The sequence below is a fragment of the Lonchura striata genome, chromosome 6 (assembly GCF_046129695.1).
Source record: "Lonchura striata isolate bLonStr1 chromosome 6, bLonStr1.mat, whole genome shotgun sequence".
Classification (NCBI taxonomy): Eukaryota; Metazoa; Chordata; class Aves; order Passeriformes; family Estrildidae; genus Lonchura; species Lonchura striata.
Window position 1 is genome coordinate 9649337 of NC_134608.1, and position 24715 is coordinate 9674051.

A 24715-nucleotide genomic window follows, 5' to 3' on the forward strand; every position below is an offset into this window, starting at 1 on the left:
AGTTTAGAAGAGTGAAAAGTAATCAGAGTCCTCCAGTACAAAAAGTGGTTACAAAGAGACTGGTGACAAATTGCTTTCTAGATCCACTTGGGTAAGGAAAATATGAAATCATTCTACTTTTAAGCAAAGAAAACTCAATAAAAACTATCAAAGGTGAGTGAGCACAGGCAATTGCTACACAATGTTGTTGAGAAATCTTGTTCTTTTGAAAATTTCTAAAGAGCAGGTGAAAAACATCTGTGGGACGTGATCAAGAGATAGATGACCCCATTCCAGAGGAGAAAGCTGGACTAACTTTTTAAAGATCTGAAGTTTGTTCCCCAGCCCTATGATACTAGTTTTGGGAAGATGGGTAACTTATCTGTGCACAGAGTCTGCTTGGGTCCAAGGGCCACAGACTTCAAAATATTGCTCTACTTAGATGACTGTTAGTTACTATTAGTAACCTACACTATCTTGCTCACAGCAAGATTTCCAACTTGCATCATTCCTGTATTCATTTCATACCTCTTCTCCTAGTTGTGACCCTCTATACACTTTGAAAAATTCTTCTATCAAATACAACCCATCATCACCACACTCAAAACTTTCTTTTATCATTAATTATGCTACATTTTATATCCCACTTTCAATTTTCATTTACAAAGTATAGAAACTATATTTCTTCCATTTCAAAATATTGCTACATTTTGTTCCCTACATCTTTAGGGACCAGTTTTAGGACTCCAAATGAGATGCCTAAATTAGAAGGTGCAAGTCCAGCTAATCCTATCTGTCCATCTCAGTGGACATCAGGTACAAGTGGTGTCCCTCAGGGTCCATATTGGGACTGGTGTTATTTAACATCTTCATTAAGGCTGATCAAGGGCAGCCTCAGCAGATTTGCAGGTGACACCAAGCTGAGTGGTGCAGCTGACACACCTGAAGGACAGGGTACCATCCACACCTGAAGGACAGGGTGCCATCCAGAGAGAGCTGGACAATTCCATTTGATGGGAATCTCATAAGATTTAACAAGACCAAATGCTGGTGCTGCACCTGGGTCAGGACAAGCCCCAGTACCAATCCAGGATGGGAATGAACAGAGTGGGAGCAGCTCTCAGAAGAAGGGCTTAGGTAAGAATTGCCTTTATCAAACCGACAAACCACACTCATGTGAATGGAATGACAACAGTCTGGTGATGAATATCCACCTGTAATCCTCTTGTTAGGAAGCCCTGCAGTGGTCCTGTGAAAACTGCAAGATGTGCAACATCTCACCATTCAAAGGACTGGTGTAATCAAAGAGGAGCAGCTCCCTTTGCCCAAGGTCTGTATTCTACAAACATAAATCCGTGGGGCTATGCCCGCAGGCAGACAAAAACCCACTCTGCCCATGCTCAAAGCACCTCAAAAGCCATGTTAATAGGGTTTATAAACTCTGCTAAGGCACAGGATGTAAACATATTAAACCCATGGGCAAAGTGAGCTTATGTCTGCCTATAACACATGCACACGTAGACATGCCCACAGATGATTGGCAAAAATACCTCTGCAAACTCTTTCAGGCTCCTCACACACACACAAAACAAGCCTTGTCTCCTGAGACACAGAAGCAATCAAATACCTGGCAACAGCTTTCAAAACCCTTCAAGCCAGATCCTATTAAAACCAGCAGCTAAGAGATGAAAGGCACTAGCTCTCCTACCAGTCACATTTAACAAGGCTCTTAAACATTGACTTTATCTTACATTACCTCTGTAGAAATTCCACAACTGTAGACAATGCCTAACATCATAGGATACATTTATGTTTCCATTCAGTTGAAGGCACTACATAAAAGGATGTTTTTATTTTAATTTTTGTTCTGGGACCTTGGAAAAGAAGCTACCTCATCACCTGCTGGAAAAGGCCAAGTACAGAGAGGAAGAAAGGGTTCTTTTAAGAATAGAAATTATAGCCCCAGAGTGAGACCTGGGCCATTAAGAAATCCATGGCAACATTCATACTGAATGCAAAGTCATAATATCTCCCTCTAAATTGAAATATCCCTGTTCCTAATTTCAAATTAGCAATGAACTCTTTCACCAACCTGCCTCTCCATTTCATAAAATGCCCATGAAATGCATATGTGCAGTTGCTGGGTGATGACTTAAGTTACATCTTGGTGTGAAAACTTCCCCATTCTTTTTTAAACAAGGTTTTCTGGCATTATGTGTCAAATTTGCAGTGAATCATTAAAAAAAAAAAACCCTGACATCCAAGTTGCCTTAGTATTATCATTACAGATGCAAATACACATTTTAAACCAGGTGTGTAATCCTTGCTAACATCCTTATAAAACCTTAGTTTGTCATTTAGCCCCCATTGTGGACAGCACTGAAGCAGTTCTAGAGATCATCAGAGTTAAAGGGCAGTGAAGATAAGTACCTTGTCCCACCTCCTGCACATCACAGCTCTCCTAATTTTAACCATAAGAAGTAGTGAACCTGGCAGGCTTCTTTAATGAAAATAGATGTTTTAATATTTTAAGAAACCCTCACTTTTATTTAAGCTCATGTGTCTTCCAGACCCCCAGTACTTCTAAAAAAAATAACATTTTTAAAGTACATGGTATATGAATAAAAACCACAATCAAGCAGGCAGGGACAGCAATTGAGGATATAAATCCAGAACTGACACACACTACTCTTTGCTCTTGTGACAGTTTATATCAGCAAGGCCAGAAACCCTGCTCCCAATGGTCATCTTGTAAAATCCAAGTGGCTGATTCCAGGACCTTCAGCACCATTCCAGACACTGACTGTGCACTGCTAATATTTGATGTATGCTTGCAGCTCCAGTCTAAGAGAAAGCCATTATGCAGGATATGCTCAAAGATGTGTGTTTTACTCCATAGGGCTGATGCTGTGATTCATGGGGAAAACCTGCACAGAAGGCACAGGCTGGGATGTTACTGCTCCAGGTTCCATCAGCAAACAGTCACTGAAATAAATTAACATCAGCATCTCATAGAAGTTCCTGCATGAGAGTGTTAGGCAAGATCTATTCAAGACTACAGTCTCTGGAGCAATTTATCAGAAACAAAGGTAAGCCAAAAACGAAATAAATGAAAATGGGGCCAGCTAGAATAACAGCAGCACGGCCAAGTAGCAGCCACATGACAGCCAGAGGCATCTCCAGAGTGGTCAAAACAACTGTCCACAGAGCTTGCCAATGAGCCAGATGCTGCTGCTGGAAGAAGTGTAGTGTTGATATAAACTCAGAGATACAAGATGCTTAACACAAGAGCAATCAATCTTGATGGTTCCCACACGGCTGCCAAGTTTTGCTTTTATGCCACAAAGAGATGAAAACAAACTTCATAAAGCACATGTAGATACTACATGAGAAACTTCCTCCACCCTCCCCTTACAACTCAGAAACAAACCCACAGTTTGGGTGTAGCTGTAAATGACCTGATGCTTTTCCTGAGTTAACAACAGAATCAGGAAAGAATATCATTGGCTAAACATTGCATTGTACACACCCTGCCAGAAAACCAATGAACTTATCATACTGTATAGGAAATTCCTATCTTCCACATCAATTAGTGACCCAAGAGTGATTGATTTTATAATCCCAAACTTGACTTACAAAGTGACTTCCTCTGGGGCCAATTTTCCATTACCCAGCATGTGGAAAATTGCATATGGTCAGTGCACTATGAAAACCAAGGAAAAATAAGTGCTATTTAAACCCCAATTCCACCATGCCTCCACATTCTTGCTTTCCTGAGGGAGATGCACTTTTGACAGTTACTTCCTTTCCCTGCCCCAACATCCTATCTGCACCACACACCAGCTGGGCACTCAATCAAAACAGAAACAACAACAGGAACTAGCAGCTATTCATTACAATAGGATCAAAACATTTCTAGGCACTAGTGCTTCACCGAGTTACCAGCCTTGAAGAGCTGCCACAATCCTCCTCTTCCCTCCCACCACAGACACCATCCCTGAAAGTGGCCCCACTTCAACTTGAAGGAACACATTTTGAAGATCACAGCTTTTGAATCACAAGCCACCTCTCATAACTGCAGGAGGCAATAGAACTGGGCAGCAGAAAGGTGAGAAAATTACATGGCCAACAACCCATGCTGCTGTTTGTCCTTTATTCCAATCAAATTAATGTTAGCTCCAGTCTATAAAACCAGGATTGCACTGCACACTAACTGCTAGGGTAATCACAGAAACAGCACCACAATATGATTACTGGGTGCTAATTATATCTTATAAAGAGTTAAAGACAATCAAGTACATGTAATAAAGATTTATATGCAGGTTTTCACTGACTTGAAACAGCTTCATACATTAGTAGGTTAACATTACTGCAGGAACAAAGCAAACAGTTACATCTACATGATAAAATACATGAAACCCAAGAGCCAGATGTTAGGTCCTTTCATCCAGGAAGCAATTATTTAATTCCTGGGAAAAGATGATCTCTGTCATTGTTTCATCAACACATATCTGAGAACCAATCCTGGCACTCTGGCCTGGTCTGAGTACAAATCTGCAGGACTGCACAGGGTCATGAATCAAGGATCTCCTTTTCCTGCACTGCCATTGCTTCTGGGCAGGGAACACAGAGCATCTGGAGATATCCTCGGTCCATATCTCTATCTCCCCCTTCATGCACAAGAGCACAGACCCCAAGGAGGCTGTAAAGAAAGACTGTGCTTCTCCTCACACTCCTCCAGGACAGCCAGTTCTCCCTGGCTAAGCACAGCAGGGAATGCCAAGGAGCTGTCCACGCTCTCCACCACAGTTGCTGACCTCCAGCTCTGAGACACCAAGGGTCCCTCAGCCACCAACTAAGGGCTGCTCCAAGCACCATCAAGAACTGCTGAACTTTGGGGAGCATTTTGGCCACACCATCCTCATCTGTTGTCCATCCTCCCAGATAACAACACCCACCACCTCTCCAGAGGTGGACAGTCAACAGCCACCAGTAGCACCCAGCCAAAGATCAGAGAATACTTGATTACACGGGACCCTACACCACGAGCACTTCAGTAGTTTTGCTAACTACACTACAAACAACTTAACTGAAAAATCACATCCCTCTGCAAGGTTACTCCCAGGCTGCCACTGGATAAACCAGCCTGAGCATCCCACATGTAAGGTGCACTCCTGAACAAGGCACAACAGATAGGAACACTTAATAAACACAGCCATTAACTAGCAAACATCCCTGCAGCAATTAAAAGTTTGCAAAGTACTACAACATACACCTGGTTATTGCTCTGACATCTGCTTGGGTTTTCTGTGTGTTTGTAAGTGGGACCAAACAGGAAGATAATTGAGTTTATGGGCATTTCATGACAAAAATGACAACAAGGTACTGCTAATTGTTCATGAAAAATGGCATAAAAACTCAAATGAAGCACATGTAGTGTTTGAAATGCTTAAAAATTACCACATTTTATAATGAACCATATATGACCAAATGGTGTTTCTCCTACTAAAGAATAAAATTATTCTAAACTAAGGATTTCATCATAAAATGAGAGGAAATTCACAGTCTGAGCAATTGCATATTGTGCTGAGCACATTATAAGACATATGGCAACTTTATAATGGTCGTGGGGGATGAAGAGGTAGAATTCTGTTGCAGATTTTGAATTTAAGACATTTCACATAAAATTGCATCTCAGAAAACAAATTAATTGTTAAGTGTGCATCCTCATAATGTTGTAGACAATATTTGGCATATGTAAGTATGACTATCTCAAAATATGAATGCTATTGTTTTAGAAAGGCTCCAAGTAAGTTTTAAAAAAAATGTGTGAAGGCATTATCCAAAGTAAACAAATATAACAAGATCTGCCTTAACTTTATACAGAATTACTGCAATATTATTCAACTACAATATGTTATCCAGTGTTCACAAGTAAATGCCCCAATTACTATTGTAAGTCTGTCATTTAAATAGTTCCTTCCTGTTTAAAATGTGGAGAGCCAAATGCATTTTCCCACCACTAGGTATTGTGTAAGACTCCCTTCTCTTCCAGCAAGCTGGCTGAAGATGGATGAGCTTCCAAACTGATATCATTTTTAATTACGTGTTTTTCTCTCATTACTAATTTCCTAAACACGTCTCTAATCTTGCAGTGAAATCTCTGAGCGCAGTAGGTGTAGCCACATACATCATGCTCTTGAAAATTAAAAAGAGATAATGATCAGGACTGCCATCACAACATAACCTGAAACAAACAAGATACACGAGAGGTGATACATATGTGTAAGACTCTGATCTCAAGTGTTTCTGGAAAGCAGTGGCAATTGGATGGTTTCCATCCTTCCTGGAGCCCCTCTCGGGGTTAACACAGCTGGCAGGGTCTAGGAGAGGGAGATGCTTCAAGCCACCTCCCGCCTTGCACTTTCCACCTGGCATTTACAAGCTTGCGATGCCAAATGCATTTCCAGCCCTTCCCTCCCTTCCCCTAAACCCTGCACCAAGAATCACTGTGTGCATCAGGAGCCAGAGCAGCTGCTCCTCTGCAGAAGATGCACTCGGTGTCCCAGTTCCCTCCCGCCATCGGGGCTCCACCAGCTCCTTCCACCGAGGCCAAGGTCTCCTGAAGGGGCTGCCTTCTCCAGGAGCACAGGAGAGCAGAAGTGCTGGAGACAGGTAGGGAGGCAGGTGCCCAGGCACCAGAAGGTGCTGCTGCACTGATGCTCTCCTGGCAGGAGCTGGGGCTGTGTACACACCTGTCAGCTCAGGTCATTCCCATGGGATCCCCCTCATTCCTCAGATACCTCTCACTACCTGAAAGGCATTGCACAGCTGAGCTGCAGCATTCTTTAACCATTAAACCAGCAGGGCAAAACCGAAGCTTTTTGGGGGTTGGGGGGGGGGGGGGGGGGGAAGCAAAGAAAACAAAAACAAAAGGCTTTCTTCCCAGCTAAACACTTCACACACCAAATTCCTAAGGGAGTGATGCTTTCAGCACATCAGCTGCCTTCTCATCAACTGACACTTCCCAAATAAAGGAGGAAAATCCTAGAACTGTTCACAGTGGCTGACATTTAAGGAATCAAATAGAGCAAAACCAGATAAATCACAAGCACTTAAATAAGGTTATATCTTCTAAGCAGTCTTAAGATATGTCACAAGTACAGTTCTGCCTACTCTCAAAGAAAAGGGATCTCTGCTGTTTTGCAGCCAAAAAAGACAAAGGTAGAGAAGGACTGGAAACAGGCTTCAAGTGCACACATCAGATTAATGCTCATAAAACCAGTGTATGTCTGAGGAACACCAACACCAGGGCTCAGGTACATATGCATGCAAGTCACTCGTCTGTAACCGCAGGCTGATCAAAATGCATGTGCTAAATGGGGTAAGCTTATCTAAAAATGCACTACTAGCTGAATTGCCCCGGGCCCCTAGGGAGGCCTGCAGCACAGTGTGAGTGGGCTGGAGCTCTCATGTTTTGCTGTATTGACACAGGCTGCTGTAGAAGCTAGATGATGGAAAACCCTCACTATTTCACATTGTTTTCTCAAAAAAAAAAAAAAAAAAAAAAAAAAAAAAAAAGTCCACAAAATTTTATCCTGTTTTCTTTTTTACCTGCTATCTATCCACTGACCAGGATCAAAAGCTCTAAATCCAGACTTAACTTCCTCAACAACTCCATGAAGAAATTCCTACAAGAACCCTGGTTTCTCTTGAAAACTAACACTTCTAAACCTTACTCAGCAGAGGGAAGGAAAAGGTGGAGGATGCTCCCGTTTTCTCCTTCCCACAGCATCTTGGGAGGACCATAAAGAGGACACCCACAGACCCAGCTCCACCAGACCTTTGCTTTGCACTACCCACCCCTTGGCTGGAAGCAAGTGCCCACCTGGGAGTCAGGGCAAGGCTGAGCTGCACAACACAACCCCTGACCTTGGATGGGAGTTCACCTTTCTTGTGACTCCACTGGGTTATGACTGGGCTTCTATTCCTCCTTAATTCTCCTTAATATTTGCTGACACCTCCTTTACAACCAGAGGGACAGGTTCTTTACGAGAAGCTGTTTTACCTTTGCCAGTTAATGTCTTAATCCACAGATTGAAGCAGGTCACATTATCTACACTTATCAAAGACATTATGCTTCATAAGCTATTTTTCTGCTTCAGTAAGGAACAAGCACGTTTTATTTCTTACTGTGTTTACCCATTAGCTCACTGAGCTGCATTATTGTTAGTCTTTCTGAGGCTCTCCTAGAATAGGAACGCATGAAACAGGATTTCCTCCAGCTCTGTGCACCTACTTACTCCAGAGTCATTAATGACATAGGACTGGATTGAACAAAGACTTAACATCAAATGAGCATTCAAAACAGCTGGGAACAAAAATATATCTGCCTGGAACACTGCATCTGTGTTTTGTCTTTTGAAAAATGCCAATGAGGCGAAAATTCGCTTTCAAGAGCACTTTTACAGGGATGTTTTCCTGAGAAAAAAACTGAATACTTGCATGTGGGACATGTATCCCAGTGGGCTCCAAATTAGTTTAGAACAGTTTTTATACATAAATCTGTGAATCAGGTTGTCCTCTTTCTGGAGATCAGATGTAACTTAACTGCTGTCAAAAGGAATTCTGCAGAAAAGACCCAGGAGCTGCACAAGAATCCTCCAAAAACCCAAATCTAAATTGTCTTTCATGTGATAACAAGCAATAGCTGAAATACCCAAGGGCAGGTAACTATCCTCAGAACTCAGCTCCGAGGTTTTTAAGATACCTATAACCAATATTTTAAGGAAAGCTTACAGATATTTTTCTTACATATGTACATGTAAGAAAAATACAAGTTACACTGTTCCAGGATTCGTAGAAAATAAGGATACTGCTCGGGTTCAGTGTTTAGCACCCAAAATAACTTTGGCACTCTGTTAAAGACCTGTGTATGGGTGGAGTACACAAAAGCAGTGGCAGCCAGCAGGATGGGGGGGCAATGCAGGGATGCATGAGGAGAAACACCACAGGCTCTCTGCAACGCTGTCAGCTCCCACCTGCCCCAGGACATTTCCTACCTCTGCCTACAAACAGCGATCCTCCAGCCACTAAGTAAACAGCCTTTGAAGATAACAAAGCTTATTCTAATCCCCCACTGATGTCACTCCTGCACTGTACTCAGCTGAGCTACAAAACTCTCGGGTTAACTCACTGCACAGACCACTCCAAGCATCACTCTTGGGTTAACTCACTCTGTAAAATCAGGATTACCTTAACTCAGTTCTTGCACAGACTTCAGAAATCCTGTTCAGGTACAGAAAGAAGTTCGTTTTTCACACAGTGATTCTATGTTTTTTCTTGTTGAATAACCAGACATTTTTCAGCTCACTCCTTTAGCAGCAGGTGGACCATTTCTTACCATTATGCTTAGTGACACAGTTTTCCCAAAGAAAGCACAAGTACAGCCTCTTGGAAGGACAGAATGCCATGGACAATTTTCTAACACTAGCAAACAGGACTGTTGATCCAGTCAAAAGAAGGAAAATCAGACTGAGCCTGGACCAGTGTGGTGTGGTTCTTAGAGTGGTCCTGTCCAAGGCCAGGAGTTAGACTTGTGGGTCCCTTCCAACTCAGGATATTCTATGATTCTAGCAAGAGAAATTAAAATAAAAATCATAAAAATAAAACAAAAAAGTAGAGACTTCCAATTAATCACCTCAGAGGACAATGTCTTTAGGTTCTCACTTGTGTTCACTTCCTAGGGTTATGTGTTCTGCATTTTAGTTCTTTAACACTTCTCACTGCACCCAATCTTCCAAGAACCAAACCCTCCCACAGGAATAAAACACTCAGTGAAGAGCTCAGGGTGAGTCAGGAAAGCCAACCCTGCATATAACACATCTTCTGTGTCACCAAAAGACTTGGCAATAAGAAGCAGAAACCCAACTAAATTCTTACAGCACAAACAGAGCTACTTTGCTTTTGAGCTGCATGTGCTTATGAGCAGCCATGACCAGAATAATAAAAGAACACACAGCACAAAGCTGAGAACAGGAGCTCAAGTTGTGCCTGAATATTCACACTCCCTGTCAGTCCCAAAAGCAAGGTTTCTTTTGGAAAGCCTGAATATTGTCAGCCAGGGTTTTTTTGCCTCTTCAATAAGCTACATCATAGTTATAACAAATAGATCCTGGCAGCACTTCCACACACATACACATAAACAGGTAATTATGTTCCCACTGAACAGAAAAATGAAGAGGACGTGCTGGAGAAAAGCAGATGGAGGTAATGATACCAACAGAGAGAGATGGATTTGGAACACAGACATTGACCAGTTCTGCAGTCTGGCTTCCTCTGCAATTCACCCATGTAAATCAACTGAAACTGCACAAAGCAAACAGGCTTCATTTTCCACCTGTTAACACAGGTTATTGATTCCACTGTCAATAAAAGAACCACAATGCAAACTGCTATGAAATTAAAATCCAGTGTCGCATGTAACCAGAGACTGAAGCAGGGAGATGTACATTCAGGATGATGTATTGCTGAAAATACTCTTCCCTAAAAGCAGCTATGGCTCCCCAAAGGGTTCTTACCAAAGACATGACTGCTTCCCACTGCCAGACTGCCCTCAGGGAGCCAGTAAGGCTCAGCCAAGGTGCTGCTCCTCGTGATCAACTGAGCAAATGCTGAGCACAAACTCCACCTTCCACACAAAAATCAGAGAAACCCATTCATAGTCTGTGTTTCACAAGATGTCAGCATGAGCAACTCTCTCAATCACACAAATATTCTTCTAATCATCTGGCTCTTCGTGGATGTCTCAGATTTTAAACTTGACTAACCAGTAACTTCAGCAGAGGTCAGTGAAGCAGCAGTAAGGCTGCACGAGGTGGCAGGTTAAAGCATCTCATGTGTACAAGAGTACAAGCATGAAATTCAGAAAGGGCCCCCAGGGATCCCAATGCAAGACATGAAGATGTAATTAAAAACCATAAATCCATCAAACGAAAAATATGTAAACTTAATGTATTAACTCATATATTTTTCTTCCTTGAACACATTTGTCTTACTCTACACTCATTTGGAGCACACAAATAAAAAATTGGAAGTATCAGAAGAAATATTTCTTAATATGTTAAAAAGTGAGTTTCAATAATAAATGCTTTTTACTTTATTCTTGCAGGTAATTGCCGAAAGAAGCTTTCTCAGCAGTCTGCTAAGATTCTGTGCATATTATGAATTATTTCAACTGTATCTCCTCTTTACAAAATCCACAAAAGGATGGTATCCTACAGTGTTTCCATGCCACTCAATCATCCACACAAAATTACCCTTGTGAGAGCTTGTTGGAGGAATGTCAAATGTATTTGCCTGCCTTTGCAACAAAATCTTCAGAGAAAGACAAATAGCTCACAGTGTAACTTGTGTAACTTTAAACTAACACCTGAACATTTTAACTGCAGATTCTGGGTTTAACCTTGAATTTCAAGCTACAGGCAAAATAGTTATAGGCCAAATCCTGCCCCATGTTTCACCCACAGCATAGTTTTCAAGGTGTCTTACAAAAGCTCTTCAGTACCTGTAGGTCATACTAGGTCTAAGGCACATCTGCTAGAAAGGGTATTTGGGAAAAATTAGCCCTTCCATCTTCTGCTCACTGACCAGAGAAACAGCACCAAGTATTGCCCAGAAATGACAGTGGCAAAGATATTTGTCCTTCACTTCCATCCTTCGAAGGCCAAATTTTGAAGAGCAAATTTGTCTCTCATCATTAATGAGTGTTCTCTTGGAACCAGGTTTCCCAGGGCCACACAGCAGTACAGAACACCATGGGTGACCCAAAAGGAGTACAGCAATTGAAACAAGGATGGCCAGATTTCCTGATCATACAAGCCACTTGTTGCTCCTCAGGTTTCTGACAATTGTAAAGATTGTCACATTACACAGAGTCTCTGGAGACTGGCTGGCATTGTGCCATTGATCTCAACCACTTCAGCAGTCTCACCCCTGCAAAACACTCAGCAGCAGCACCACTCTGCTGAAGGCCATGGGAGGTACCCTGGGCATAGACACCATTCCTGAATTCCTCAGGAGCCACATAAAAGCCATGCAAAAGCACCAGACAACCCCTAAAAATAAATTTTTACTTGATAAAGCCATATGCAAGCTGTAGGAAACTGCTGTAGTCTGAGATCTAGGAGAAAAGCAGCAATGCCAAAAGGAGTAAATACATGCTACAACATACAATACAGTGAGAACAACAAAAGGCAATAAATACAGACTACAATACAAACTGGGTATATTTAACATCCCAAATGAGTTCAAAACACTGACCACTTACAGTATAATCAGCACTGATAAATTTATACACACAGACAGCAACACAAACCACATTGTTACAAATGGTATGTTGCAATAAAACAGGAAACACATTTAAACATAACCTTTTGAATGCTGTGAGAACCAGGACTAATGTTCTCTTTCCCCGTTCATGCTGAAAGCCAAGTCAGTGCCCAGCCTGGCCAGAAGTATCACATTTCAGTTTTGTACAGAAGGCCCCCATCCCATTCACCCAGCAGTGTAAAATCCCTCAGCAACATCAGGGGAAGATTTGCTAAGAGCAAAACAAAAATTGATCATCTTCCCACAGCTGTCCAGTGTTTCAGTCAATCCTGCACAGGTACTGATGTTTGGCAATAGCAGCCCAGCCCCAGCCAAAACTCTGAGCAGCTTGCAAATTCCAGGAAAGCTGATCAAGGACAATTTTCAAACTTGACTCAAAGAAGGAGGTAGTACTCACCTAAGCCTCTTTTTGTGAGCAAGAGCTGAGATTTCTCTGATTCACTATACAGCAGTCAGACTCTTGGTGATAAAACAATCATGCAACAATGGCATTATGCTGCCTAAAATAGGTGGATATATTTATACTAAATATTTTTTGTCCAACATGAAAATGAACATCTGCCAGCTATGTCTTAAAAGCTCAAGCAGCTTCAAAGCAAAGTCAGCCCAAAGAACTACATGCCAAAGATTTACATCCCTTTTAGCATATCCTAGAAAAGAATAGATTACTCCTGCTAAGTGACATATTCCCAGCATATTCCAAATGATAGCAATAATAATTTGAAGCTTTGCTCTTTAGTTCATCTATAAAATTCAGCTTTCTTTCCATTTAAAACATTTTAATGAAAAACTAATAATTGGTACACCTTGGCATAAAACTTCAGCAGCAGTAGGAGAGACTGAAGCCACTGAGAGCCCCCAGTTAACAAAGCCACATCACATTTCCACAAGGCAGCTTTCCAGTTCCATCCAGGGAGGCATCGTGCAGTATGCAGATAAAACTTTTATAGGTACTACCAGCACAGCTCTAACCCCTGCTCCCTGAGCTGATCTGACACCTGCTGCTTACTGAAACTCCAACTGAACACACACCACAGACCTTCAGACTTCTTCCACAGCCTCACCACTCCTCTCCTGGTGAGCTAGCAAATTTTCAGGGCTACCTGTTACTACCTTTACACTTTACCTGAAGTCTCCAGATTTTTTAGCTCTTTCTGCTGTTGCAGTTCCAGAAATCCCTCCCCAACACCTGACCTGAAAATTCAGCTGGAAGTCACAGAGTCCACTATTTTCTGTGTCCCTGTGCTATATATTCTGATTATGCACATTACAGGAGAAACAGCTCTACTTACAGCAGTTGATGATACTTAATACCATAAAAGCAAGAGAGAGTCCCCACCACAAAAAAAAGTTTTTACTGCAAATGAACAAAAGATGGAAGCATTTTCTCTTTGCTGAGCAAAGGAGAAATTAAGCCCATGGGTATTAATCTGCTTGCCCAAATTCACAAACTCAGTGACAGATCCAGGGATTAATTCAGATTTTGCATCCCTGCAGTGGGACAATTCCTGTTAACAGAGCAGGAGGTATGATTCTCCTTCAAGTAAGGCCCAAGTTTTCTCCCATAAGTCACTATACAAGATTAGTAGCCACTTTGAAAAGAAGACCAGACAGGTCCCAATCACAAGCACAGCCAGCAATAGACAAGATTCCCACCTTACCAATGATGCCTTTCACTTGGGGAAATACTGGACACATAAATACAAAATTGTTATTCCAGTGCTGCAGGTCTGCAGTCAGAGAAGGAGACAAATCCAGACAAGTTGAATTCCACTGATTTCCAGTAAATAATAAAGAGCAGATACAGTACTTCCAACTGGACAGCTGCCTGCCCTATTCAGTGTGACCAATATCCAAATAGAACTAGTTCCTGAAGGTAATCCAATGTTGAGAAAGGCAACAGATTGGCATGAAAAAATATTTCATAAGACATGTAGACGCTTTCAGAGAGGTTCTCCTTGTCTAACCAGGGTGAAGCAAAATCTCTGCTCACTTTTCGTGACAAAATATTAATCTGCCAGCTGAAAACCCAGGGAATAACTGGCTCTTTCCTACATCAGTATCTTCACTGTGGCAAGAACAACTCAGGCCCAAAGAGTGCAGCTATTTTGGGGTACCCGAGCAGCAGGAGACACGTGCAACAACTGTGAACGTTGTGGGTAATCCTGGTCATGGAGGAGGGGAAAAAAAAAAGAGAAAGAAAATCCTGGTCGTTGCAGTCATCCCCACTCCTATACCCTGCAGTGCCAGGTCACAGCAGCAGCCAGGGATGAGGAGGAGGATGACTACTGCCTTCAACAACCTCACTGTTAACAAGTCAGAGACTGGGATCACTGTAGGTGGAAACTCTTGGCAAAAACAATAAAGCAGCTACTACATATTTCAACAGGTTCAAAGTAACCTCAGATGTTAGGAGCAGATGCTCTTTTCCACCCCCTGGGATTTTGAAATGGTTTATGTGTTTCCTCCCTTTCCCCTAATAGGGCAGGGTGCTGAAGGAATTAGCCAGGGAGAGAGCCAGAGAAACACTAATTACACTCAGCTACCCAGGAGACCACAGCACCTCCAGCTAATTGTGCAATCCCCACTCCCCACTTCAGATCCCCCAGAGAGAAGGTCTCTTGCCTCCAGCATCCAAACTGCAAGATAATCCCTCTCACCTGTATTTTAAAAGAGCATGGTTGAAAATCCTAAGTGTCTAAAGCAAAGTCACAACTATCAGTTTCTGCAGCCCATCCTGTCACACCGGGAACGACTGCGCCGAGTCCACGGAGGGGACTGCTCGTGTCAACACATTTGACACAGTGCTGCCACTAACCCTGTCATTAGACTGCACACGTACCTGAAACCCACATCTGAGCTCACTGCCTGGAGCACTCCACAGCCAAGTGTCTGCAAGAGTCCCTCTCACAAAATTAAATATTAAATGTGCATCTTTAAAAAAATGCCCCGTAGTTTCATATATATTAACAAAGACATTACTTTTCCACTTACACATTTTTGAAATGTTAAGTATAGAACATTTTAAGGTGCATTTAGAAGAGCCTTAATGCTTGTGAAGAGCCATGAAAATTGGATTCCTCTAGAGAGCAATCTTTAAAAGACATCTCTCCCACTCAATTCCCCTTATCCATATTAACCCAGATGCAGAGACCTCCCCCCAAAATAAAAGAGCCCCTAAGTAACAGAGGAGCCCAAACTTAGCCAAGACTCAGCTGTGTCACCATTGTGACAGCCAAATTCCAGACAGTAAGGGCTACCCCAGAATTAAGGGTTGACACACTAACAGAAAACAATGGGCAGGAACTGCTCCTAAAAGCTTACATCAATTCCACATGCACCTCAAGTGTTGCAGGAAGCCCCCATATGCTCTGAATCCTTGTTCTTTCAGGGAAGCACGACCCTGCAGGCAAACACTGAGGACACAGAGCCCTCTCCCAGGGTCCTACACTGGCTCCTGGAGCACCCACCAGTGCACAGTGAGGAGACAGGTACGGGCAGCAGGGATCACATGAGCTCTCCTTGCCTCAATTCCTGCTGATACCAGGCCATCAGTGACCATGGGGGGAATTACAAAGCATCCCTGACTCTCACACATCAAGACCACAGACCTCAATCCCATGCCTGTCCTCTCAGCCTGGTTTTCCAAAGCACTAAGAACTACTGCATGGTCCTTCTCTCTATCCTTACTACAAGCCCTTCTAAACAGCTTTTGAACCTGTCAAATAATCTAAAATTAAGGTGGAAGGCTCAGAACAAGTTCCTACAACTTCCACAAACTATGGGAGAAATTGGGCAGTATCCACATGTTATTAATTGCTTGGCAGAAGCCAGAAGTCCAAGCCCTAGCTTACTGTAATCCAAACAGTGTGTGCAGCTATAGAGAAGATGCTGCCTCTTATGAAGTCATCTGGGACGAGGAGAGAACAAATACAGTTCAACATCCATCCTACCAGACCCTCCTTCCCTAGTTCTGCTGCTGGTGGGAACATGGGAGGGTTATTTAGCACACAGGAGAAGCCCATGGGAAAGAGCCTGCCCATCCCAAAACTCTGTTCTGTATCTCTCCTTCAGGTGATGCAATCAGTAGCACACACAGGTGTGCCACCAAGAGACCATCACTTTGAGCAGAAGGAGGAGTGATGGGAGCTCAGTCCAGCAGCACTGCCTGGCATTTGCACAGCTAAGACACATCCATGTAAACAGCACGTCTAAAGCCACTGTCATCTTCCCTTTTTTCCAAGAGCACCAGCACTCAGAAAAGCTCTTCCTCCAACTCTGGCTGGTGTAACACTGAGCCCTGACAAGGACACAGCAGGCTAGGGCTTGCTTAGCTCTCTCAAATGATTCATGGTTCATCAGCAACAAAGGCATAACCTTGTCCTGGTCACTGAACTGGCAGCATGATCCTTTGTGCCCAACTGCAGTTTACCTGGGCAGCTGGGAATACAGGACTTTTTAGGTATTGAGGAACAAAAAATTGCCAACTCCACCAGCAAAAGAGCCACATTCTCTCTTCTTTGTCCTTCAGGCCCTTGGAAGCCATTCAGTGGTGTGCCCGTGTAACACACAGTGCAGATAATGCAACAGGGGTAAAAATTCAAAACAAAACAACAGAACAGGGAAGAAAAGAAGCTCCTAAAAACTAAGACAGCAAGAACTTCCTGAACTCAAGCTATAACACAAAATTAATGTTTCTTCCCTGTTTAATTGCCTCTAGCACCTGCCTGCACTGGCAGCAGGGACAGCATAAACTGCTCAGACTGGGGGTGTCTGGGGTGAGGGTGGATGGGGACAAGTGAAATGTGGTGTCTTAATCCCTGGGCTGGAGAAACATGATCATCAGAGCTAATCACTTCCAAAGTGAACTTCTGCTGGTCTTAGCCTCCTTTCAGTACAGATAAAAAAATTCTTCTCACACAGTATACCTGGGCACAAACATTACTTTTCTACAACCAAAATACTTACACCAGTATAAATCCCTTCTGTGGATGTGTGTGTGTATTCCTAACACCAGGAAAGCTTTTTTCCTCTGCTCATAAGGGATTAGCTAAAACCATTTTGCAGTAGCTTTAGATCCTTAAGAGTATTGCCTGTGCCAGAGGCAGCACAGAGTTTACCTCCAGAAATGCAGCTACAGGAGCACATCTCTCATATTGAACAGTCCCTGCCTCTCCACTTCCTTGTGGAGTTACACACCTCAGTCTGACATACACCTCTACAGAAATGACAGCATATTTGGGTTTCACCTAACAGGGGCAATCACACAAATTGATTAATTAGCATTTGTGAAACACAATTAAATATTTAGGTGCTAAGAAATATTATTACTAATTTAATCTACATCACATTCAGTCCTCAGTGTCTTCCTGAAACTGCCAACAATGATGCCAATTAGTGGTAATTGTGGTTTGTGACAAGGCTATTTGCCAATTGGGAGTGAAACACAGACCACCAACTCATTTCCCATGGATTGTCCCACAGCTGCCAACAGCAACAACTTCCAGGCAGAACAACCTGCTCTCCACTGCAGCCAGAACTCTGGCAGTAGGAGATGTTGTATCCCATTACCAATTCTCCAAAGACACAGCCTGCAAAACTTTAAATTAGGGATAAACCAAGATACCTTGTTTTTCCCTCCTACATTAGTTCAGTACATGACCCAGTAACTGATGCCAACACTGCAATACCAAAATGTTAATCTGGGATAATTTCAGATTAAACTTTACTTGGCTCCATCCACACTTAATGAAAATCACATTTTGATTCACACACAAGCCTCACTGTGGTAGAAAACTGTAAAGGCAGCAGCAGTAAACTGAAGGGAATTGAGAGTGTAGGATGCAGTAAATCTTGATCTTGGGAGACTGTTTAAAGAGTTTAAACATAAGCAAGGAGGTGTATTTTTTATCAGCTGTCCACAGAGATTTGGAGGACTTTGAAGAGACACAAACAACTAACAGTATTCTGTAATCAATGCACATCATCTGAGCACTGAAACTTTAAATTATTTATATATTTTAAATAGGTCTAATTGAAAGGATAGCAACACAAACTGTATGAATCATAGCCCTCTCAAGTAATTAGATTTGTTATCCCTGCAAACAGTACGTCGGTTTTCTATTCTAATGTGAATTCAATCCCTTGTCAGCTGCCCCACGCATGATAATACACCTCCACTCTTTCATCAGGAAAGATATCAACAGCAGGAAACTAGCCCTTCTTTCATCTCTGAGGCACCCACCCACCTTTCCAAAGGGTTTTCAACCAGGTGTGGAAACCTTTCTGAATCTGTGCTGAAAGATCTCTTAATTATTATGGCAAAGGAGGTAAATCCTTTGAGAGCAGCATGCTCCAAGCAGTAGCCTTCTGGTATTTACTCATCCAGTAGTTGCTTAGTTTGACAGAGCATTAGAAGAGCTTGTAGGAAACTTTGGACTTGCATTGTATGGGCATGAAATCCTTACAGAGAGGAGCTGCTTTTTCAGATGTCTTGTTATATAATTATACAAGAGGGGGGGAAGTGGGGGAGAATCGAGCAAGCTGCCTTTTTGGCACAAACATTACACACTGCTCACCCTGCCAGCATATTGCATCAGATTCCCACTGCAAAGCCAATTCACAGCAGCTGAGTAGCCGAACCCCTGCTATAATCTCCCACTAACCTACTTCACGCTCACAAGTCAGTAAGGACAGTTGTTTATTGCATCTTCCTTCCCGAGGAGCTGCTCACCACACCAGGATTAGAGGGAATCTCAGTTTGCAATTCGGCTCCAGGTCTCACAAGTGTCAGAGAATGCAGTTTTCAAGAGATTTCAACCATCAAGCCTTCCTGCATGCTGCACAGTGAGTGAACTCCAGGTATCTGTTACTCGGTGCTCAGCTCTGCCGAGGCTCTGACACTGTGATGACTCCTATTTTGTTATGTTCCTAGGCACGCTTTGAAACCCTGCAGAAAAGGGGGATTAATTTACCCATCATCAAGTGCTTATCAAGGAAGTCCCCCGAGACTCGCAGGAAGGAGACCACACAAACAGGCCTTTGCTCACAGGTCTCCTCACCTGAACACCTGGCTGAGGCCCCTGACTCTCCTACACTGGGATTTTTTTTCCCATGGCAGAGATCCGTTCACAGATAGGACCCAATTCTTTATGGCAGAGGCCCACCTCAACACGGGAACAGGGGTCTCTGTGCTTCTCATTGAAGCAGCCTACCTCAGGCACTTCACAAGGGAAATTTCCACCATTTGCAGCAATCCAGAAAACAAAAGGTCCAACAGTCCTGAATCCAGTGAGATAAGATATGTGACCTTTTACACCACAGAAATAAGAGCCTACTCCTAGCCCAGCAAGCCAAAAGAGAGACTCCTGTCGATTTCAAAAGGCTTTGGATCTGGCTTGAAAATGCAAACCTCACTGTGCATTCGGACACTGCTCCACAATGCACTTCCAAACAAAACTATATTTAGATTCAATGGGAATTCTGTAGATCATACAGGAACTCTTTGAATGAAAACGAAGGTCAGTAGGGTTTGGCTTCCTCTTCAGACCCTCCCCCCCATTCTTGCAAACATCCAGATAAGCATTGTTTAGAAAACAATACATTACTTCCAAATGTTATCAAAACCCCAGCACAGGTTTTGTGTGCCCTGAAACAGAATCTCAGGGTCTTCTGTTGCATTTTGCCCTATCAGCTAATTCTCAGGATCTCTTCAGATGTCTAGGCAAGACTCTGTATCAATAACGTATTTTTTCACCTTTCAAAATCTTTGCTCTACCTGCTCTGACAAAGGAAAAGCAACAAGGATAATAAAGCCTTTGATAGGAAAAAAAACCACAAACATGGAAAGGAAAAAACTGTGTAGACAACTACAATACATGCCAATAAAGCTGCACCTGTGTAAGAGGGAAGCTCTTGGCATCCTCATGCACTTTCTCCATTCCCTACCAGGTATTAAGTGCCACCGTGCCGCACAAACTGGAGGAAAATGACACAGCCAGTGCTTGCCCGAGGGACATTAAGGACAGGAGTGAGCCCATCAGCCAGGCACGTTCAAGCACCCAGAGGGCAAAAGCACAGCCCACTCCAAAATCATCCATCCCACTCAAAGTTTCCTCCAGCGCCACAGACACAAGTGTTTGATTCTCAGCTGCACTTTATCGGCTTCTCGGAAGGAGGAGCTGAACGCCTGTCACCGGCAGCTTCTCTTAGCGAAGCTGGATCCCAGTCGCGACACCGAGCCGGCATCCCCGGGGCGGTGTCAGCGGGGCTGGGCGGCCCCGGTCCTGCGGGGGCACACGGGAGCGCCCCCAGCACCCGGGCTCTGCACGGCACCTGCACGGCCGCTTCCCGGCTCTTCCGCTCCTGCTGCCAAACCCCCGGTTCATTTTTAACTGTTTCTGGCAGCCGGTGGCTGTAGCAACGGGTGAGCGTCCAGCCGCACAGTTTCGCTTTTCGATAAAAGCCCGGGACGGGAAATCCTTGAACTTTTGAAGAACCCTCCCGGGTTGGAAATCTCCGGCTTTGCCGTCACGCTCCCCTCCCAAATCCTTTGGGGATGTACCTGTGACCCCGCGCGGGCCGGGGCCAGGCTCCGGCCCCGCACCCCCCGCGACCCCCGGCGGTGCTGGCGCTGCACTTACCGGCGGGGCGTTGGGCGGGCAGCCGCCGGCAGCCAGCCGGGCCGCCTGCCTCCTCAGCTCGGCCAGCTGCGCCTGGCAGCTCCGGCACCAGCCCCCGGCCGCCGCCCGCTCCAGCGGCCGCGGCTCGGTCCCCGCGGCGGCTCCCGCTCCCTCGGGCGGCGGGCGGCTGGCGCAGCGCTCCTCCTCGGCGGCGGCCGGCGGCCTCTTCCGCGGGGAGAGCTCCCGCACCCCGCTCCCCTCCGCCACCTGCGGAGACAGCACAGCTCAGCAACGCGGGACGCGGAGGCAACGCTGCTCCCACCCTCCTCGCGAGGGGGAAAAAAAAAAAAAAAAAAAAAAAAAAAAGTGAGGAAGATTGAAAAAAAAAAAAAAAAAAAAAAAAACAAAAAAAAAGGGAAAAAAACAAGGAAAAGCTCAGCCGCGGGGAGGAGATGAGTGTTGTAGGAACTTACCCCCGGCGACCGGGAATCAGGTCCCAGAGCCTTCCTGCCGGCGGCCGCGATCATGCTAGCGGGGGATGCTCCCCAGCCCCGCGCCCCGCTCCGTCAGTGCGGGCGGCGCGGTGCCCGGCGGCGCGGCCGGCCCGGGGCGCACATAGCGGGGCGGGGGTCGGGGTGCCAACAGTGATCGCGCCGGGTCCCCGCCGCCCGGACTGCCGCTCTAGGTGATGCTGCCTCCCATACTGAGACGGGAACGAAGTTTGGGATGGGAGAGGGAGGAGTGAGCTCTCCACGACAGCACAGGGAAGGACCCAGAGCACCGGAGCACGTCGGCAAAAAAAGCTGGAAAAGTGCTCTGAGGCCAGGGGAGGAGGGACTGGACTGGGTTGGGCTGGGCTGGGCGGGGTGGGGTAAGTGGGGCGGGGGAGCCGCGGCCGGGGCGGGCTGGGGTTCGGGTTTAGGTTTGGGATACCGGTGGGGGGAAAAAGATGCCATTTCATAGTGACACTACGGGACAGTGCCAAAATCAGTGTGAGTCGCTGATCCCTTCACACTCTAAGTTCCTCGGGAGTCGGAGAAAAGGGCAGGGCGCGGGGACAGAAAAGCGGCGCTGGCGCTGCGGACCAGCTGCCAGCGGGGGTCAAGGGTCCGGCCGGGGTCCGCTCCCCTCGCTCCGCCCGCGGCTGCCGCTCTCCTGCCCGGGCTGGGATACGGCGCCCCCGCTCCGCGGGGCCGCGGGACACAGGCCCCGCGGGGCCGACTCTACCGCCGCTCGGCGGGCGCGACGGGATGCTCCTACACGCGAAAATTGACCTGACAGATGGAGAAATTATCGTTCGCAGCTAATTGTCTACTTGGCTGCCGCTCCGGCTCGTATATTTAGCAGTTCTCTCCTTTTTTTAGTTTCTCCGCACCTCCCGAGAGCGGAGCGCGCCGCTGTCAGTCACGGGGCCGGGACGCGCCCGGGCCCGGCGCCGCCGCCGTCCCTGTGACCAGAGCGCCCCCTGCCGGCGCCGCCGCGCCCGCGGTCCCGCCCGGGACGGAGCAGCCGGGCCGGGGCCGGAGATGCCAACGCCGCTCCGGAGATGCCAATGCCCCGGAGATGCCAACGCCGCTCCGGAGATGCCAATGCCCCGGAGATGCCAACGCCGCTCCTGGGCCCCTTCCCGCCACCGCGCGAGTGGGCGCTGGTGGCGCCTGGGGTAAGGTCCTAAGGTGTGTGGTGAGGTGGGCATCGCCGAGCACAAAGAGTGGGGAAACACATACATACGGGGGGAGAAGATAATCCCGCCCCATGAGGCACCTTTACGCCGCCTCTTTAACTTTTCTGGCTCTCCCGGCACGTGTGTGAAGCGCCCTACCGGCCCCACCCCTAAGGGTGCATGTCCTGGGGCAGGGCTGGGGCCGTGGGCGATAAGCACAGCCTTGAGGCGCGCCCCGCACCGCGGGCAGAGAAAGCTCCCCTGCACTGTGATCGCCTGCCCGGACCGCCCGCAGCCCGGGAAAAGTTGGGGTGCGAGAGTAAAGCGGTGACACGGGCGGGTACCCGGGGGCTGCCATGTGCCCCTCTCGGGGCTGGTGAGAAACCGGGACTGGCACAGACACACGCACCAGGGCACCGCGCCCCTGCTCCCTTCTCCCGCCTGCTCGGGGTAATGCTGCTCTCCGGGAAGTTGCTCCGAAATTTCCTGTGCCCAGACAACGTCCGCAAAACCCTCCCGAGGCTACAAGGTTCGGGTTGGATGGGGCGGGGGGTAAAGGGGTGGGCTCCCCGGCCGACGCTGGGATGAGCCGCGCCACGGAGCTGAGCAATTTCCTTTTCTTAGTAAGTACAAACCCCCCCTAGAAATAGCGGGGCGCGGTACCACCACTCGCCATCTGAAACCGGGGTCACATAAGGTGCCGCGGTTCTCACGGGGAAGCCCCAGGAGGGGTCCGGCAGCGCGGTTTCCCCGCGCCCCTCCGCACCGCTCCGCGGAGCCGCCAGGACTGTTCGTGGTGCTGAAACCTGCCCGACACCTCCACCCGCAACTTCGCACCGCCAAGTTTGACACCCGCTTCCCGTGAGCCGGCCCTCGACCCCCTTCCGGGCCCCAGCAGCCCCGGAGCGCCTCAAGATCCCCTTACCCTGGCTTTCCTCCGCAGGAGGTGGCTGGTGAAGCCGAAGATGATCTCCGAGTCCAAGCACAAGGCTCCTATCTCCAAGAGGCTGGGATTTTTCCTCGTGGTGTTGGAGGCATCGGACGATTTTTGAAAAGCCATAGTTTGGGGTTTGAAATATCCTGCTCCCTGAGCGGAGGCGATGTATTTGTATACACACACAGAGGGGGAAAAAAAAAGGATAAAATAGCAAACACCTCCCACCCCTTAAAAAAAAAAAAAAAAAAAAAAAAAGAAGAAGAAGAAAAAAAAAGCCAGGCGCGGGTGAGTTACTCCGTCATATGCCAGGATGCGCCGCCGGGGTGAGGTAGCCAGCAGCCGGGCAGACCCGCCAGTCTCCCTGCCTCTCTCTGCTGCTCTCCGCCGCTCTCCCTCCTCCCGTTTTATCCCCCTCTCAGCGCACCTTGCCTGACGAGCGAGCGCGGGCGCGGAGCCCTCAGCGCCCCGCAGGCGCCGGGGCCGCGGCCGGGGCCGCGGCTGCGCTGGGTGCGCGGGGCCGGCAGCGCCCTGCTCCCCCTCCGCCGGCCATCAGCTCGCCGAGCGAGGGGGCTCCCACCGCCCGCTGGCCAGGAACCCGCACTACGAGCCTCCTGCCTCCCCCCATCCACTGCTGGGTGGGTTTAGTGTGGCTGGGTTGGTGGGTTGTTTTTTCCCTCCTCCTTCTCCTCCTCCTCCGGGGTGAGCGCAAGGAGGGAAAACCTGCCAGTGAAAGTCAGTTTAGGAGGGAAGAAAGACACGCACGAAAATAAAGGGAAAAAAAAAATAGGGGAAGGTAAAATAAAAGGAAAGCCTGAGGGAGCAGAGTAAAGCACTTTCCGGAAGGGACGCGGTCTTTCACTCCTCCAAAAAGCGTCTCTCTCTTTGCTCCCCACCGCTTAATTGTATTTGGAGTGGGTGCGGACGGCAGGAGGGAGCGAGCTCCTCCTCATCGAGGGGCCGAGACACAGGTGCCCGGTGGCTGCTCCCGGATCGGGCAGCCCTCCTGCGCTGCCCGTCCGGCCGCGCCTCCGCCGCGTGTGCCAGCCCGGGGGCCGGGCAGGGCTCGGGGTCCCCGCCGAGGCGCGGCCCATCCCGTCGGGGCGGGCGGGATGGATGGAAGCGGCG

At 46.7% G+C, this 24715-nt stretch overlaps 1 protein-coding gene across 1 annotated transcript in view; it reads right to left on the reverse strand.

The window, feature by feature from the left end:
• Positions 1 to 23755, reverse strand: part of KIF26A (kinesin family member 26A) — a 95837-nt gene extending 72082 nt beyond the window's left edge. The window contains exons 1-2 of the mRNA XM_077783938.1: positions 23579 to 23755; positions 21012 to 21257 (exon numbers count right to left, since the gene is read on the reverse strand). Coding sequence (XP_077640064.1) covers positions 21012 to 21257; positions 23579 to 23713 — 381 coding nt within the window. The 5' untranslated portion in view covers positions 23714 to 23755. The remainder of the gene's footprint in view (positions 1 to 21011; positions 21258 to 23578) is intronic.
• Between the last annotated feature and the right edge of the window lie 960 nt (positions 23756 to 24715).